General features: G+C 42.7%; 1 protein-coding gene across 5 annotated transcripts in view; it reads left to right on the top strand.

Annotated features, from left to right (window-relative positions):
• The window catches only part of SGCD (sarcoglycan delta), a 503,319-nt gene extending 489,439 nt beyond the window's left edge, over window positions 1-13,880 (top strand). For all 5 annotated transcript variants that reach the window (XM_054037343.1, XM_054037340.1, XM_054037341.1 and 2 more), the window contains 2 exons: window positions 2,702-2,825; window positions 3,711-13,880. In XM_054037343.1, the coding sequence (XP_053893318.1) occupies window positions 2,702-2,825; window positions 3,711-3,884 (298 nt within the window). In that variant the 3' untranslated portion in view covers window positions 3,885-13,880. The remainder of the gene's footprint in view (window positions 1-2,701; window positions 2,826-3,710) is intronic.
• The last annotated feature ends 4,627 nt before the right edge of the window (window positions 13,881-18,507 follow it).

Genomic DNA, 18,507 nt, shown 5'->3' with positions numbered 1-18,507 from the left:
TGGAATGAAGGGGTTTCAGTAGCACATTTCGCACTGCCCATTAAGCATGAGTGAGACAGAGAAGGATGGAGGTCACCGATATACATGCTGACGTGCATTTCTCTGCAGGCAGAGTCTGTTCCGTTTCTGCATAACAAGACCTCGACAGTACTGCTGATTAGGGTAACAGCTGTTTGCAGAAAGATTGGTGTATCCCCACGCCTATCTTCTATCCATGGCACTTACCTGGGCCCCATTACTACAGTATCTGAGTGCATCTCACTTGTTACTGTATTTATCCTCACAACATCCCTGAGCAGCCGGGAAGCTTATCCCAGGTGGGGAATCAAGGGCCGGAATGTTTGAAGTATTTAGGCACCTAAAGATGCAGAAGGTGCTTCGTGGGATTTTCAAAGGCCCCATAGGCACCTAACTCCCACTGAAAGCCCTTGAGGAGAGGTCTTTGCCCTGTAAACCCATATGCTTTAGAGCAGGGGTTTTCATACTTTTTGTATTGTGACCCCTTTCACACAGTAAGCCTCTGACTGTGCCCCCCCCTTACAAATTAAAAATGGGGGGATTCATTTAATTTAATGGGGGCTCAGGGATGTCAGCCCCACAGAGCTGACAGTGTGCGACCCCCAGTTTGAGAACCCCTGCGTTAGGGCAAAAACAGCTCCAGCGAAGTGGTGTCTGGGGAAAGCAGTAGAATCTCCAGGCCTGCTTCTGATCTTGCTTTTACACCAGGCTAACGGCATTCTCACGTCACACTGGTGTAAGTAGGATCAGAATCAGGCCCTCAAGAGCCCTCAGCACAAAAGCAAAAGAAAAAAAAATAAAGGGCGTAACTGCCAGTCACTAGGATGGAAAACGTAAGAGGGAGAGCAAACAATGAAGAGCTCTAGTGTCTCTACTGCTGTAAGTGCAGGCTTACCCCAGCCTGGCAGGTTGGAATCCTACAGAAAGCTCCTGGAAAACAAATGTTGATTCTGAATGATCCGCTCATCGCTAAATCATTTCCTATCATTATTAGCCTCCAAATTGGTTCTGCTCTGGGAGACTGAATAAGGTTTTAACTCAGGAAAGCAGTGTGTGTCTTAAACGAGTGCTTCAAATGAAAGTATTCTGTAAACATTACTCAGACCCCCTTCTTGTGCATAAATCCCCAGCTGCCCTGCGTGGCTTTGCATAGATTTTCTGCTGCTGGTTTAAAGACAGGTGTCTGAGGGATTCATTCAGGAGATCTAAAATAAATCATACAATAAACCACCTGCAATCCTGAGTGCCAAAAATTAGTAGGGTGATTCTTTTCTCACTTCCACCAGCATAAAGTCCTCTGAGGGCAGGGTGACCAGAGAGCAAGTGTGAAAAATCAGAACGCTTTTTTTTCAGGGGAGGGGGTATAGCTGCATATATAAAACAAAGCCCCTAATATCAGGACGGTTCCAATAATATCAAATGGGTGCGAGAGGAGAATTGGACCCAGAGACCAGAATCTAAACACAAATGTGTATTTGTAAATACAGTCTTCACTGAAAGAGTCACAGTTTGTAATGGCATCACTCGCATTCATTTACAGATTTAAGGGTCTCAGATATCTTTTGCTTAAGTCTGATTTTTAAAAAAAGTTAAATGGATGTCTCTCGGTTCGCGGAGCAGCTGGAATAAGATGGTCGCAGTCTCTGCTAATGATTAGGAGGACATAGGGAAATACTGTAATGAAATACCCATGGCTGACCCACGTCAGCTAACTCGGGCTTGCAGGGCCCTTTAATTGCACTGTAGACATTCAGACACAGGCTGGAGCCTGGGCTCTGGGACTCTCCCTCATCCCAGGGTCCCAGAGCCCGGGCACCAGCCTGAGTCTGAAAATCTACACTGCACTTAAACAGCCCCAGAGCCCCAGCACTGCGAGCCCGGGTCAGATGACCTGGGCCAGTTGCGGGTGTTGAATTGCAGTACAGTAACTCCTCGCTTAAAGTCGTCCCAGTTACCATTGTTTCGTTGTTACGTTGCTGATCAATTAGGGAACGTGTTCGTTTAAAGTTGTGCAATGCTCCCTTCTAACGTCATTTGGCAGCCGCCTGCTTTGTCCACTGCTTGCAGAAGAGCAGCCCGTTGCAGCTAGCTGGTGGGTGGTTGGAACCAGGGTGGACTGGCCGCCCCCTTATCATCTCCCCCTATCAGCTCCCCGCTCCCCTAAGTTCCCTGTGCTGCAGCTGCCTGCAGTTCAGCTGTGTCCCTCCCCCCACTGCCATGTGCTGCTCCTGCCCTCTGCCTTGGAGCTGCTCCCAGAGACTCCTGCTTGCTGTACGGGAGGGAGGGAAGGAAGAGGGAGGCTATGTAAGTGATAAGTATTAGAATTATAACGTTTTGCTATTATGCCCAGGGTGTGGTATTGATTATTTAACAGATGTCTGAACTTGTGAGAACAGCGAGCAAACTGATCGGCCTGGGAAGCTGAGTTTCCGGTGCCTTGCACCTTGTTCCTTCATCTACATCTGGGCAAAGTAGGTGGGAAATGCTACCAGATTAGAATGGTAAAGTTTTATACCCACTTTGTACATGGAGTCTTACCACTAACTTCAATGGGCTTTGGCTCGGGCCCTCAATGAGTACCTAAGGTGCAAGGCATTGGGGAACCGAGCGGGGTGAGAAGAAACGCTCAGATTGAACATCAGAGTGCAGCCGGTGATATAATCCCATCTTGACTGCATTACAGACTCGAGTCACCCACCCGCTCTTTGGTGATGGAGGCTCCAAAGGGAATCGAAATTAACGCAGAGGCCGGCAACATGGAAGCCACATGCAGGACGGAGCTGAGGCTGGAATCAAAAGATGGAGAGGTAGGAAATGGGAAAGGAACCCTAAACCAAAACCAACCTGCAGATTTATAACTGCTTCATCCACTTAGCAACCTCCTTTCAAACAGTGGTTTAAAAACAATGGTGAAGCTGGCCCAGATACGCTAGCAGTGACTGAACACATCGTGTGCAAACTAGATTCCCTCCATGGAGAATACTCAGCTGATTCATTATTTTTAAAGTGCTTGGATAATAGCATCTGTTGTACAAGGAGATTTATGCAGCTGTAAAATTGCACTATACTCCTAAATTCTCTGTTTGGCTGTCAGTTTAAAATGAGATTTACTTGGCTAACATCATTCAATCTTAGATCATGAATTTTGCAATGAGAGGAGTTTAATTCACCTGTATAGGTCTGCAAAGCTTTTGTAACCAGCTGTTTTGATTTTTGAGGGAATAGTGTCAGGAAAAGCTACATCAGTTAACTACCAGAAGGAAAAAAGAGGGTTAAAAAATGGGGAAAACCTAGAATTGGGTGGAAATTTTCAGATTAATAGTTTATTTTCCCCAAAAAATGCACTTTTGGGTAAATTGAAACTGCAAAATCAGGTTGAACTTGGCAAATAGTTTTGGCCCCCCAAAAAAGGAAAATATTTTTGAAAGAGCTGAAACATTTTGTTTCAACATTTTCTATATGAAACATTTCAACTTCTCATTTTGAAATGATGTTTCATTTTAAAGTTAGCTGGATTTATTTTTAAAAATGTGTAATTACAGCTGCCACTGCTTCCCCTCTGGACCCATTTGCATGAAAAATTCTATTGCTCGCCTCTCAGTTTTGCAATGAAAGTTATTAATTTAGCAATTAAAGATTACAACCCATTACTAATTCTCTCTCTGTCTCTCTCTCCCCACACCTCACTTCAGATCACGCTGAATGCTGCAAATATCAGACTACCTAGATTGCCTCGAGCATCCCACTCCTCTACTGGATCCAGGCAAAAAATCTACGAGCTGTGTGTGTGTTCCAATGGGAGGTTATTCCTGTCTCAGGCAGGAGCTAGTTCCACCTGCCAGATAAACACAAGCATCTGCTCTTAAGAGACGGTTCGCAGCAGGCATTGCAGGCAGCACAAAGGCCCTGTTCTGGTCTCACAGATAGCAGCTGCCAACTATTTTTGCTAGAACCCAGAAAGCCTATCAAAGACTTTTTTGTGTGTGTGCGCGTGTGTGAATATATATATATGAATATATATATATAAAAAGATATATATATCCTCTGTGTAAAATGATGTTTCAGTACAATGAATCCCAGGGTGACCCTATTACATTCTGTTAAATTGGACTCACTGCTCTCTGAACCCTTTTGTATTAATATAGTCTAATGGCCCTCCCTTATTACTCACCGTCTCCTCATAGCAATGGGAACAATGTCTGATTCAGTACATGAAGTGACGTACTCCTGGCATCACGCAAGAGGAGAACAACAACTCTGATCATTTTTGCACCATTAAAAATCAGTGGCAACAGAATGGCCAGCAAGGCAGAGCAAATGGCCTCGAGAACTCCAAGACGCCTGTCACTAAATTACACTCTATTTTAAATCTAAAGTAGAGCAGTCTAATTGGGAGACTCTACACTGCCCACCAGGAAAACTGGGTTTGATTCCCAGTGCTGGTCTCCCACCACTTAGCCTTGGGAAGCAGGGAATATAGGCCCCAATCCTGTTCTCGGTGGAGTAAATGGCAAAACTCCCATTGACTTAAGTGGTGCTGGATCAGGCCCAGAGAAGGTAGAGAACAGCATGGATCATTCATCTGTGAAGCACCCTGCCAGCGAAGGGGCGATGTTTAATGGGCTCTGAAGGGAACCCCTTTCAGTCCTCCTGGGCAGATAGAGGTATAAAAGATCAGGGAATTTGACATGTACGTGGGGATCACTGCCTCTGGGAGAAAAATCAAATTCAGGCTAATTCTGTTTTCCTGGGGTTTACAATAGTGATCCCTGTTTGTGTAACTCACATTTTATTACGTTACTTTGCATCAACAGGAAAACTAACTGTGTGAATGCCACATCCCCCGTTAAAAAAAAAAAGCTTTGATTAAAAAAAAAAAAGGCGAGAGAAAAATTGTTGCAATTACAAAAATACCAGGTCTGCATAGCCATCAAGTGTTCTAGTTCACCTTAGAGAAGGGGTCGGCAACGTTCGGGTGCTTACCCTGGCGAGCCGCGTGCCAAACGTTGCCAACCCCTGCCTTAGAGCATTCAGTCCTACACTATAGGAGTAATTCTGCTTTTAAAATAAACCACCTCTCTCTCTCTCTCTCTCACTCTCATACACACACACACACACACAGTCTGAGAGACAGTGAAACTCGCACAAAAGAGAAGTATTATCCAAATTCTCTGCAGGGATTTTTTTTTTTTAAACAGGGAGGACAGTCTGAGGTCACTCACTTTTTATGGAAATTGCAAATATCAGAGATGCTGATTATGAAAGAGGACTTTTAAAAAATGTTTTATAAAGATCATGACCAAATAAGGTCATGGAAAAGTAAGGCTTTGGGCTCTGGGTCATGTTGAACTTGAACCCAAATAACTCAGTATTTGAATCTGGTTTTCATGAGTGGGGGGTTTTCCCTCCATGAGGCATTTATGGGAAATGAAAAATGTGAGATCTGATCTTGTCACACTGTTTCCATTATCCAACAATGGGAATACCATGAGCAGTGTGGAGATCTCATAGTTACTGGGTTTCAACTCCATCAATGGCTCCCCCAGTCATTTAAGAAGCCTGTGAAAAACATGTATGGTAAATTTTTCAAAAGTGCCTAAGTCCTATTAACTTTCAATGTGACCTGGGTTGCTAAGGCATTTAAGTGCTTTTGAAAACTTTACCCCTATACAAATACTCAAACCTGTGCATACCTCTGGTAATACTGAAAATACATTGATTTCACCCAAACAATTTTCCAGATTAAATATCACAAAAACAAAATGTTTAGAGACAGTTTGGCCAATTTCTACCTGAGTCACTTGTATTTTCTTGGGGGCTCGAGAGTGCCAGGTTTCTGGTTTTTTTAAATGCGCATATAGGGCATAATCCAAAGCCAGATGAAGTCAATGAAAAGACTCCCATTGACTTGTATGGAACTTGGATCAGGCTGTTAGAAAAATAACCTATCCCACATCGGTCCTTCTGGTTGTTTTGCTCACTAACAAAGCACACTTGAGGACACCCATAAAATTTTACACTTGACGGAGGTTGAAAATTATTAGTTCTACAATTTTCTTAGTGTTGCAGTTAGGTTAATTGTCAAGTTCAAACTATTTGTTAATTAATGCAAAGGGTCACCCAGGATAACAATTGTATTGGGACATAGGACTATACCATCTCTGTTCAAAGAGGGGAAATTGTGCCTATGCCTTAAGTCAATGCACTCAGCAAGGAGAAGCACATCATATTTATCTTGTTATTAAAACTACTTTATTTTTGTGGGGGGACAGTTGGAAGGGAGGGAGGCGGCTGTCAACAGATGTCATGGGAGCCGATGGTGCAACATGAAGCAGACTTAAGTGAAATCCATAAAGGCTGTGAGGGCTGCTGGAGTAAGTATAGACTTTTACCATATTAAATATAACAAAAGACAATCTATGTTACCTTCGGACCATAGCTGAAGTCCCACTCATAGCCCCAAGTGGAATACATTTACTGTAGTATTTTTTTCTCATTTCATTTTGTATTAGACAGTAATTCTCATCCTATGCAAGGGCCGATTCATAAAAAAAATTATTTGTCCAGGGTGAGCAAGGTTATAGCGAAGTTTGTACTGCAGAATTAGCGCATCGTGCAAAGATCTGCTTTTATTTCACTTTTCTCTCCCAATGATTGATTCTAGTGCTAGTGAAAGGTGCTGGGTAGAGCACCAGAACTGGCATGGGAAGGGCGGGGGTAGCGTGTAGTTTCCAGGACTGCACTGCCAATATTCCTCCACCTGGCCTAGCAGCTTCCACCCATGTGTTGGAGGGAAACTCAGTCTTTACCTTCATTCAGTCTTTGCCCTCCCTGCTGAACGGTTCAGTGCCATGTGCAGTGATAGTTCTAGTGATGTAGATGCTTATCTACCGGAAACTAAACTGAGAGCATCATGCTCATTTCACAAAGGCCATGAGAGAGCCTTGAGGCCATTCCATCATTTACCAGCCTGAACTGGATTTGAACTGATGACCGAAGTACCTGTCCCTATCACCATGACAGCTTGTTGTTAGTGCAGGTCCTCTTTGTCAGGTAAAAAGAGTCCCTTAGTTTTGGATAAATGAGGAGAGCCCAACTTTGTATGAGTACATAGAAAAGAGTGCGTTTCTAGCTTTTAAAATATTAAATTACATGCTGTTGAAAAAAAAAATCTCTTTGCTCTAACGGGTGAAATTCACTCCTGTGCAGACTTACGCACCTCTTAATTTCCACTTAAATCCTCACTTCGGGGCTTACGTGGTCTCCTAGACCTTGTGTGGTCCCCCTGCACAGTAGTCAGTTTCACCCAGTTAGAGAAAAGGTCTTCACTAAACAGAGTGTGTAAGTTCCTGCAGCTTCTGAGGGGCAATCGCTTTGCTTGGCAAAGTTTGAGGTAGGGTTAACACACGTAAGTTCAACAAAAGTGATATACTGAACTAAAGCATCCCTGCCCAATGAGGATAGAATGTCTGGAATATAAAGCACCTTCGTGCAAGGTACAGTACATTTTGGGGGGCATTTTTAGCACAGCAATGTTGCCAAGCAGCTCCTGTATTAATGGGAGTCACATGATTAAAAGAACCCTTGTGCAGTGACTTAAATTTTACCATTTCAGTGCTGATGGGAAGACAGGTCACACAAAATCACCTATTTTATTTCTTCCCTCTATTCATCTCCTACAAAAGGATCCCCTTCCCATTCCCCTGGGAGATTATTGTTTGCTTGAGAACAATGAAAACCTTTGCTTAAAAAGGGAAGGAATGTTACATGACACTAAACTCCAAGGGTGCCCGTTGGTTATTGTTAGGAGACAACAGTACTCTGTGGCTGGTAGTACTTTAGTAAATGGAGATCTAGTCAGTGCTGCAGTTCTTGATCATACAACACTGTGTGTCATTTGATAGGTTTAGTTTGCATATTTCTTTGAATAATTATTTTCACTGTATAAGATTGTTTCTGCCCATAGCCCGCTCATCTCCTAGGAGATCGCTACTCAAGACTTGCTTAGTTTCAATTTCATACACACAAACTGTCCACAGAAGTTAAAAGAAAATTTCTAGCCAACAAACGGATATATTTCTTTATGAATCGGACCCACAATTTGGTTCAGTCGTCATCATTTTCCCATGAAGGGCTGGTATTTATCTCAAATAAGGGTTCCTTTTATCTCTCGCAACTTAGACAGGCTGGGAGGGATAGGGAGACGCTTCTATTGAAGTCATTGGGATATATACCATTGACTTCAGTGCCTGCGGGATCCAGCCCAGGGTCTTTCTGGGTTCAGATTTAGGCCACTGAAGTCAATGGGAACACTGCCATCTATGTCAGTTGTTGCAGGATTGAGGCCGGACTCAGAATTGTACACAATTCTGCACTGAAGCTATGTGCATTCAAATTACTTGCTAATCAAGGGACTGTGTTATTGTCAATATACCTTAGGCAACCATGAATACTAAAGCTAAAGATAAATGCTTTTATGTATTGTAACTCTTGACTTTAATAGAACTTCAGTAACATGTTACATTTGCTTTAAATGCCACAGTTACTAAGTAGTAGAGAAAATGACTATTAGTGCTGGTCTTTACACAATACCTTATCCATATTTACTGTATGAACTCCCTGCCATAACAGGTATGTCAGGATGGTCTTTAAAAACAAAAAGACTTTGCCATTAGCAACAACAGAGTTCCTAAAACTGATTATATATCTGCATCCACTCTCCAAATTTCATTTGTTTAAAGTATGTATTATCCAGCAGTCAGCATAATTACTACACTGAGAGTTCAAATGAGATGTTAGCTCAAAAGGAACTGTCATGCAAAGGGAAAGCCAGGGATTACTACGCTATATATTAGAACTCCCCTAGAAATTTTTAGAAAGGTTAAAGTAGCGCAACTGTGGTCTATATTTGTTTCCTTCGATCAGGTGTTTTCAATCCGATTTTTTTTTAAACTTCAATACAAACATGATACAAAAAATAAATATTATGAACTTAAATGACCACCTGCAACATTCAGCATAACAAAATGAGGTCTAAACCAGGCTAACCCATTCCGTCTTCGAGACTGCTCCATCGTTAAAGAGGAAGATTCCTATAGCGCTTGGGAAGAGGTCAGGTTTGTTTGAGCCCCGTAGCCATGCAAAAGCTGAATGAACAGGTCTGTAATTGTTGCACCCCTTTAACGCGCAGGGCTCTTAAGTGGAATTGGCTTTTGTTTGAATTGGGGGGTTGGGAGTGTTTTTTTTAAATATTTGTTGTTATGGCTTTAAGTTTCATATCATAAAGGGGAGTGAGTCACAGACCAAAGACTGTTAGAAGTGCTGCCCCACACCCACTGTGTTAACTTAATGGTGCTTATTGGAACTGGGCAGGAAATCCAGAGTTCATTGCATAGCTTCAGTGCACTAGACTAGAACAGAGGAAAACAAACTCAGTTAATAGGGGAAAGAAAGTAAGCGACCTATTCTGTGCTGTGTACAAAAGGCAAAGAGTGGTCTAAAACTGAAAGAAGAAAAAATGCAGTATTGAAGAAGGTTGTTAATATCACAACATTTCTGGTGGAGAGGGATAAATAAGCTAAATGTTGTTAGCTGCTCATGTGCATTTTCGCCTTGATGTGTGTGGAACTCCGACAGCGCTAGTGAGACTTACCTGTGTAGATCAAGGAGAACCCTAAGCTTATGCTTCAGTGATGGCCGTGTTCCAAGTGATTGGCTTGCTGCCAAAAGGCCATGTGAAAGTTGGACTTATGAACACCTAATTGCACCTGCAGTGCAGAAGAGTAACTACGCCGTGACTGCTCAATCTTTAACACACATACAGTTAAACAGAATTACTGTTGGACTACTTTTTGGTAATTTTGTTGACTTTTTTTAAGTTTGAAATTTTATAATTCGAAAAACAAATGGGAAAAAAAGCTGGTAATAGATTTGTGAAGCATTTTCAACCAGCCGGTTGGAAATTTTCAAATCTGGAAATTTCAAAATATTTTAAAATTTTGCAAAACAGAATATTCTTAAATCTTCATTTCCCTCCTTCCTTCCCCCCCGCCCATCTCTAAACAATTACCACTGAATATTTAAGCAGGCAAAAAGCGCTATTGATGTGTGATTCAACTCAGTCCTTCCTTCCTCTCGGCACTCTATGCTTCTATAGAAACCCAACTACATAGGACTCAATGGGTGATCTAACAGAGCTTATGGTTGAGACACGGGGGGCGTTAGAAATTGGCATGGCATTGATACCATAGATTGGCCTACCCAGACAGCGATGAAGTAAGCAGGGGCAAAGCATGTTAATAGATAGCTCCTTAGTGATACTGATAAAGTGATTCTCTTTTGTCTGTTTACACTATTACCTTTAAATTAACAACACATTTTGGATGGATCTGATTGTGATTATATTCAGTCCTTGTTTGAACCAACCTGAGACAATGCCACTGATCCCATTTAAAGGCTGTTGTCGGACCCATTCGTGTCAGAATGTTGGGGAGCTTGTTTAATGAGGACGACAAATTTCCATCCACGTTAAACACCATGGTTTGGGATTGGGTTAGAAAAATAGGACTAGCTGGTCTTTAAACAAACATTGTCATGTTTGAAAAGCATGTGGCAATATATATACAGCCCTGACGCTTTCTAAAGCTAAGAATTTCCTAATCTGCAAATTGCATTCTATTGAGTCTTGTTTAAAAAGAAAAAAAAAAGCCACTCTTTTTTTGCAGGAAAGGTGGATATTTAAAGCTCCAGGACTATATATCTACAGAGAAAGGGGGAAAACCCTCAATCATAATTCCACTGAGACTTCCCAGGCACCTCACTTTAAACTAGAAGTGTGAGCCCCTGAACAATTAATTTTGCTACAGGTGTAATTCCTGTGTGAAAGTCAGCATCATCGTCACTTTCAGGAAATGTCTCATCTTATTGTTGTCACTCAGAGTCATGCAATGCCTATGATTTTCTGTCAGAAGCCTTCTGGTAAGTTAATAGCATCATGCTACCTATTCAGAGGAGATTGGGATTTCCTCTGAAGCATCTCATCTCTTTTTGAAAAGGTGAGATTGTTAGTTTTTAATCAGGATAAAAATAAATAAAAGGAAAGGGCCCCGAAGGAGCTATATGTAAGTTTTTGTCTTACAGTTAGTTCCACTTTGTCTTTCCACCATTGAGTGTGGGCATAGGAAGGAGAGATTTGTGCAAAAAAATATTAAATTTGCATTGTGCTCTGCTCCCAAATACTTAGGCTAAAGATATACTGCCTTAGAAAACAGGTCCTTTATCAGAAAGATTTTTAAAAAGGCACTTTGGGACCTTTCATCGGGTTCTCCTGGAACAGAAATGGTGAAACTTTCCAACACATTAGCCATCATAGGAATAAGCCCACTGCAAATCATGTCTCACGTGCATTTTTGCTTGTAACGGGAATTTAAAATTGCATTGTACTCTTGCATTTCCATCCCCCCCCACCCCCCGCTCCAAAAGGCTTAACCACTGATAAGAAAGAAAGCATTTTGAAGCCTGCTGAGGCTTGCTAAACGCATTATCACTTTCTAAAGCAATGTGATTTCTATATTCCTTTAAAAGATCTCTCATAATGGAACCCTTGAAGGCTCTTGAAGCAGGCTTGAATTGAAGAGCAAGAAAACCAATAATTTATGGGTGGTCCCATTTTTATGTATGATTGGATTACAGGAGCTGAAAAATCAAATGTTGCCATTCTGGTGCTGCCCACATCTTGTTAGCTACAGATATTTTTTCTCCTAAACTTTTTAACTAGATTTCTTATACAGTAGTGCCTACAGAGTAGGGAAATTAGCATCTTATTTTGAAAGAGAGTGGGCACGCCTGCTAATCATCCTTATCTGGGTCCTCTTCAGTTCTAGATATGCACACTATTATTATTCTAATTTGACTTTTTGGCAGTATTCATGATGTTGGTAACGGGGGTTAGACTAGACGACCCTTGCAGTCCCCTTTAACGCTATGATTCTATGTTACAGATTCTATGTATACACAGCCTCAATGGTATAAATAGCAACAAGAAATACTATACCCTAGTCTTGCTAGCCATCTTGCACCCCTCTATGGTGACCAGATAGCAAGTGGGAAAAATCGGGACGGGGTGGGGGGTAATAGAAGCCTATATAAGAAAAAGACCCAAAAATCGGGACTGTCCTTCTAAAATCGGGACATCTGGTCACCCTACACCCCTCAGGCATCTGTACCAATGCCAGAAGGTCCAACAGGGCCCGTTCTTAAAACTAACTCTGCTTTCTGCTCTAATTAAACTTCTATTCAGACAAACAGAAAAGTGCAGAAAGCTCAGGAAAAAGGAAATGTTTCAAATACTCACCTAAGAACATGAATCCTGTGAAGTTTTGGGATTTTTTTTTTACTTGCCTCATCATGAACTAGCTGAACAAGCAGTCTGAGATGGAAATAAGAATGAGGATGATGTCGGGTGACTAGGTTGTAGCTTGGTAGCAGTTTACTAAGTCCTGCCCCACGCAGAGGGGCAGATTCTCAGCTGGAGCTAATGCCATCTTCCACCGTTACTTCAGAGCGGTGCTGGTTTACAGCAGCTGAGGATCTGGCCCAGAAAGCCTGTCACCTTTGATGACATTGAAAAGGAGATTTTTGCCACCTACTCTAAACTACAGCCTGCTAATCGACGTGTGGAAATGAAAAAAAAAAAAATCAGATTAAACCAAAGTGGCAGAATGGTGGCTTATATTCCTTCTCCATCCGTGAGTCCCCACTATCGTGTTGGACCAATGAAAGAGCTCTCCTCTCGACTGCTGCTTCAACCCCCTGTCTGAAAATCAAGGCATGTTCATTCTGCTTTTCACCTGATCACCAGCAATCGGAGTTTAGCTGGCGATTGGGTAGATAACGTATGAGGCAGGGGAGAATACAGCTTGACCCTCTGCTGTGCTGATGATGGTAAGAACTCGATTTAGGGCCAGTTCTGCAGCATTTACTGTGACGAGCTCTTACTCACATGAGCAGTGGCACTGATTTTGGTCGTTGTCCAGGGAACTATCTATTCCATTCACGCCTCTGGAGCTACTCAAGAGGTCATATGCTACTCAACATAAAGGAGGATTAATTCATTTACTAACAACGGAATAAATCTAGGATGCAGAAGGCACAAAAAGAACAGCAACCGGTCTCCAACGTTCAGATCCAGATATGGAGCCATATCTGGAGTTTGCAGAAGTTTGAGGCGCGGGGGCTTGGATCCAGTGGTCTAGTTCAGATGCATAATTTTTATTTTTAGTCATTTTTTCTGACCTTGCCCACCCTTTATTTTAATAATTTGCCTCATGCAAATTCTAGTGTTTGACAGCCCATAAAATTGTTTATGTTTACCCAGTAAAATGCTTTTCATAGGGAGAATTGACTGCAGGACATAGCCTCTGCTAGTTTAAACAATGATATTTATACTGTCAAAACCCCATTCATCTACGTCATCAGAAAGCATGTCGATAGCAATTTTTCATCTGTGACAGTAAAATGCTTTCTCTGACCTCTATCCCAATACCCACCAATGACCTTGATAGTGTAAACATGACAAAATGAGTGTAAACTCTTACCACGGTTATCATTAAGAAACTCATATTTGTTTGGCGCTTTTTTTAATTTATGTGTGTGGTTGTGTGAGAAAATATAAAGCTTTTTTTTTTATCAAATAACATCAATCCTTGCACACTCTATGCAAAATTTTGTAAGCATTGCAATAATGCTATGAATTACACAAGGAACTATTTTAACTTTATTACACTTTCTGTATAAAAAAAGATTTGTATTTAAATGATTTAAACTGCAAACTTGTAAAATATATTAATAAAATAATGATTGTTAAGAAGGGAAGAAATGTTCCTTTTTTTGCTGGGGGAAAAGTGGATGGGGGACATGTCACCAGTGAGCCTAAACTTTTATAGGTACCAAGGGTTTGCCAAGCAGGATGAGACCATCGCGTCCAATATCTTGTCTCTGATAGTGGCCAACACCAAATGCATCAGTGGAAGTTAAAAACTGCAATAGGTAGTTATAGGAAAATCTGTCTCCAGAAAACGTTTCCTCCTGACCCCCTTTATCTGGGCTTGGCTTATGACCTGAAGCAGGAGAGTTTATCTTCCTTCTAAAACTCTTGGTGTCTTTAAATTCTTACCGTTATAAAAGTCTGGATCTTCTTGTTATCAATACAAATGTCCAATCCTTTTCTGAGTTTTGCTAATTGTATCGTGTGGCAACATATTCCACATTCCAACTATGCTTTATTTGGACAAAAAAAATCCTTAAGAATGTGCTTTCCCTCCCCCCCACTGAACATCCCCTTTTTTTGGACTATGAGAAATAACTTCGCTTGCTCTAGGAATCTTACATGTTGTGAGAAATTGCCTGAGCTTTCTCCCGTCACGTCTCAGCCTGATCATAGAGAAATGATGGACTCATCCAACAGTTTTAACGATCCAGCCAGTTGTGTTAAATGGCTAATTAATCAATTGTTCATGGGTGACTCCATTTCAGGCAAACACTTGTGAGAGAAATCATCCTGCTTGGGATTGCATTTTAAATGTGAATTTGTTTTCATTAAATTTCACCATTAAATGAAAGGATTGATTGGTGTTCGTTATCCAAACCAATAGCTAGAAATCAACCCATCTGAAGAATTGTGCATTCCTACCAGACGAAAAGTAAATGCAAGCTCTAATGATCACAGCCTCCGGATGTCCAAAATTCACACGCTATCGCAGTTTATTAACCAAATTGTATTGGCTTCTGCAGGCGTCTCTCAGTGGCGCTCCCTACTCCCATTCATGCTCTGTCTTTAGTGAACGGTAGTTGAGTTGATTTTTCCACTTCAGCAGCTGCAGCTACAAGTCTTGCCCTCAGCTTAGAATTTTCAGCAAGTTGGCAAAGGAGTAATTTCTAGGTTCATTTTGACTCAAGACTGTGCTCCCAGTGACTTCATAGGAATGCCATATGTGATAGGCTGAGTGCCTCGGGACCAATCCTGCTAGATGTGGCGTGCCCACAACTTCAACTGAAGTCAGTGGACCCGCTCCTGCTCCCACTAAAAAAAATCAACACAGCAAATGAATCCAGGGGCAAATAGGACATGTAGCGGTCCTCGGCACAGGGGTGAATTTCACCCCTAACAGTAGCATAGTTCGCTGCAGTTGTTACAATACCATACTAGCTTAAAGAGTCTATCACAGCTTCAGTGACAGCAAAATACCTCTTGGAAAATAAACCACTTTTTTTTTTTTTAAATAATAAACCAAACATTTTGAGTAACTCCTGCAGTATATTCTGGATACTAAACAAAAGAGGGCAGCATGATACCAGGGAATATCAATATCTGATTGTCCACCAGACAATAGGATTCAGACAACAGTAAAGCACATGCCAGCAAAAGAAATTCAAGTCCCAGTCCTGCAGCTCTTATTCAGGCCAACCTCCACTGGCATAAAGAGGAGACTGGGTGAAAAAGGCCACGCAATCAGGCCCTGCAGCAGCTCGAGAACCAAGGAAAATCTGTCAGCAACTTCGTCCGTTCAGGGTAGGCTCAGCGGTGGCTTAACTCTGCTGCCATGGAAGTCGGTGGGAGTTTTAGTATTGATTTGCAGAGCAGCAGAAGTAGACCAATGCTGAAACTCTTACCCATAATCTTCCCCTTCCAAGGAGTCAGGAAGTAATCCAGCCAAAATTTTAGACAAGTGTATTTGCAGATTTTTGTCCCCACCCCCCACAATAAACATATTCCGCCATACGAAATCCCGTGATTGGCCTGTCGAACACTCTTGCCTGCATAGTGGCGCTCTCATTTGCTCAGTTGTTTCCCCCCCTCCCCATTAAATTATTTCCCCCTGAACTGTCAGCCCAGTAAAAGGAAAAGTCTATTTTAACTCCTTCAAATTCCAGCCTGGGGCTATATGATCTTTTCCACAGACCTCCCTCCCCACGACTGCTGGGAAAGTAAGTGGCCAGTTCTGGGGGTGAGGCTTTTTCCAGAGGAAGGGAAACTGCCCCACCACAAGAGGTTGGGTGGGGGGGGGGGAATATGAAAGGGGATCTTTGCAGAGAGTCCCCTGCCCATCTCTCTCTCTGATGGGTTTTGTATGGGATGGGATGGGATGCTACAGGCTACCTCACCCTGAAACCTCAACATGATCCAATATCTTACGCTAATTACTAGTTAGTAGAGAGTATGGCACAGCAACATTTCTTCAATGCAAAGGGGGCTGTTTGCTCCAAAAAATCCTGACTTTTCCCAAAATCAAAATTTTGCCATAGAAAATGGTCAGTTTTCACATTTAATTTTTTATATATTATGTTTTTTAAATCATTTCTCAGTTTTCTCCTTTTCCCCTAGAAAAATTATGAAATATTGAGTTTTTTAAAAAAAATAATGGGGAAAAATGGAAAAGGGAGCAATTAAAAACAGCTGCAGACCGTTCTTTTTGAAAAGGGCACAAAAAACTGAAAACCCAAAAGTGGGACCATTCTAACCCCTGCGAGAACAGAAACAGCTTCAACATTTTAAAATTTTATGCACAATTGTTTTTCCATTTTTATTTTTTTTTTACCAACTCCTGTTGAGCTTATTTGCTGTTGAACTTCATTGTTAAAACAAAGTTCATTGAGATGAACACTGAGAAGTGTCCAAAAGCAGTAAGGAAATGAACATTTTGAACAGGGCTATTCCTGACTGCCACCCTACGCCTACGCCCAGTAGGGTCAATGGAAAAATTCCCTTCGACTTCAGTGCTTCTAGATCAGGTTCCCCCTATTTGAGATGCCAGATAGCTTCCTATATGAAGTCTCCCACAGGAAATTCACCCCCTCATTTAACATGCTTCACAGCGGATCAGAGCTACTGAAGGATACAGCAGGCAGCGAATGAGAAAGTGAAGATAACCAATTTAGAAAAATGTTGCTTTTTGCTCCCCCTGCTTTCTCCGGCAACCTCCAAACCCCACAGCACTCTCCGTCTGAGTCGTGCGGCTCAGCCAGTAAGAATCCCGGGTTAGGCAAAGCTTCCCTGTCTCCTATCAAGAGAGCTTTATGTTTTTTGGCAGGTGCAGGCCAAGGACACTGCAGATTTATGTGCATGTGCATCTTGTATCATGGGAGAATGTAAAATAACATTAAGACAGGGTGAGGCACGTTAGTCTCAGGAGCGAGAAAGGCAGCATATATTTGGGACACGGCCATCTGCTTTCAGCAATGAGTAACGGCCCTTCTCACCGGCTGGCTATTTCCGCGTACAAATAAAGGCCTCTATGACATCTAACAAGTGTCTTAATTTGGTTTGGCACCATTTCCTGTTGCTAAAGCCATGAGCTATGGCCACTGACGTTGGCCACGGCCATGACCTTGCAAAGCTGGAATGATTTTGCTACAAATCCTTCATTTCATAGTACCCCTTTCATTGGAGAAACGCTCCTTTACTAACCCTCGAGTCCTTGGGTACAGAGAAGTACAACTATTAAGGATTTTTTAAATATTTTTCTTTTAAATCTGTTTTCCAGACTTCCATTCCCCCTGCTCCCCCTACCTGAGTGCACTACTTCCCTTATTTAGATTTTGGGATCTCTATAAAGTGGCTTCCAAGGAAAAGTCCAATATGGAATCCAGAAGCAAACGTACAGAATGAACCCCTCACCCATGTGTCAATCAAGCTGGACTCAAGTTTGCTGCCCTTGCCCCTCCCTTGTGTGAAGCAGAGGGTGGGGCCTAGCAGGGTACATGAATGTCTGGCTGGGCCACTGGGGAAGATGCAGATGAGCAGAGGTAGAGAGAGTTTAACCCCAGTTCAGCCCCAGTTTCAGAATGTGCCGCTCTCATTGAGGTCCATAGGAGCTGGGCTAGGCCCACCTCTGAATTTCCCCTCCAATATTTATAGCAGTGAGAAGCCAACTTACTGTAAAAGACCCAACGCCGACCTGAGCTGCAAAGCTGGGATCCAAATTCTTTCAGGTGTGTTTGGATTTGGAGGTTGGGTTTGGGTCTGTCTTTGTGTCTTTGCAATTCAGGCCTAGGACCAGAACAAAAATAAGGACCATCTGGGCTTAAGGGCAGGAGTAGGCTAAACATAAACGACACTCCTGAAAGATCAGAAACAGCCTTTTACTCTAGTTGTTGGCATGCAGGGATCTAGCTCAGTGCAACTGACTTTCCCGCTCTGTGTGGCTCTCTCTAAGATAGGGTTACCATACGTCCGGATTTTCCCGGACATGTCCGGCTTTTGGGGGCTCAAATCCCCGTCCGGGGGGAAATCCCCAAAAGCCGGGCATGTCCGGGAAAATCGGGAGGGCTGGGTGGTGCTCGGCCGGGGCCTGCGGTGCGGGGCCGGGGGCATGGTGCCGGGCCGGGAACCAGGGGCGCAGTGCAGGGCCGGGCGCGGGGCCGGACGGGGAGCTGGGGGCGCGGTGCCGGGCCGGGGTCCGGGCTGGGAGCCGGGTCGGCCGGGCCCGCGGG

Source organism: Malaclemys terrapin, chromosome 8 (assembly GCF_027887155.1).
Source record: "Malaclemys terrapin pileata isolate rMalTer1 chromosome 8, rMalTer1.hap1, whole genome shotgun sequence".
NCBI classification, from domain to species: Eukaryota; Metazoa; Chordata; order Testudines; family Emydidae; genus Malaclemys; species Malaclemys terrapin.
The sequence above is the reverse complement of the archived record's forward strand: the minus strand, read 5'-3'. Positions and strand labels throughout refer to the sequence as shown.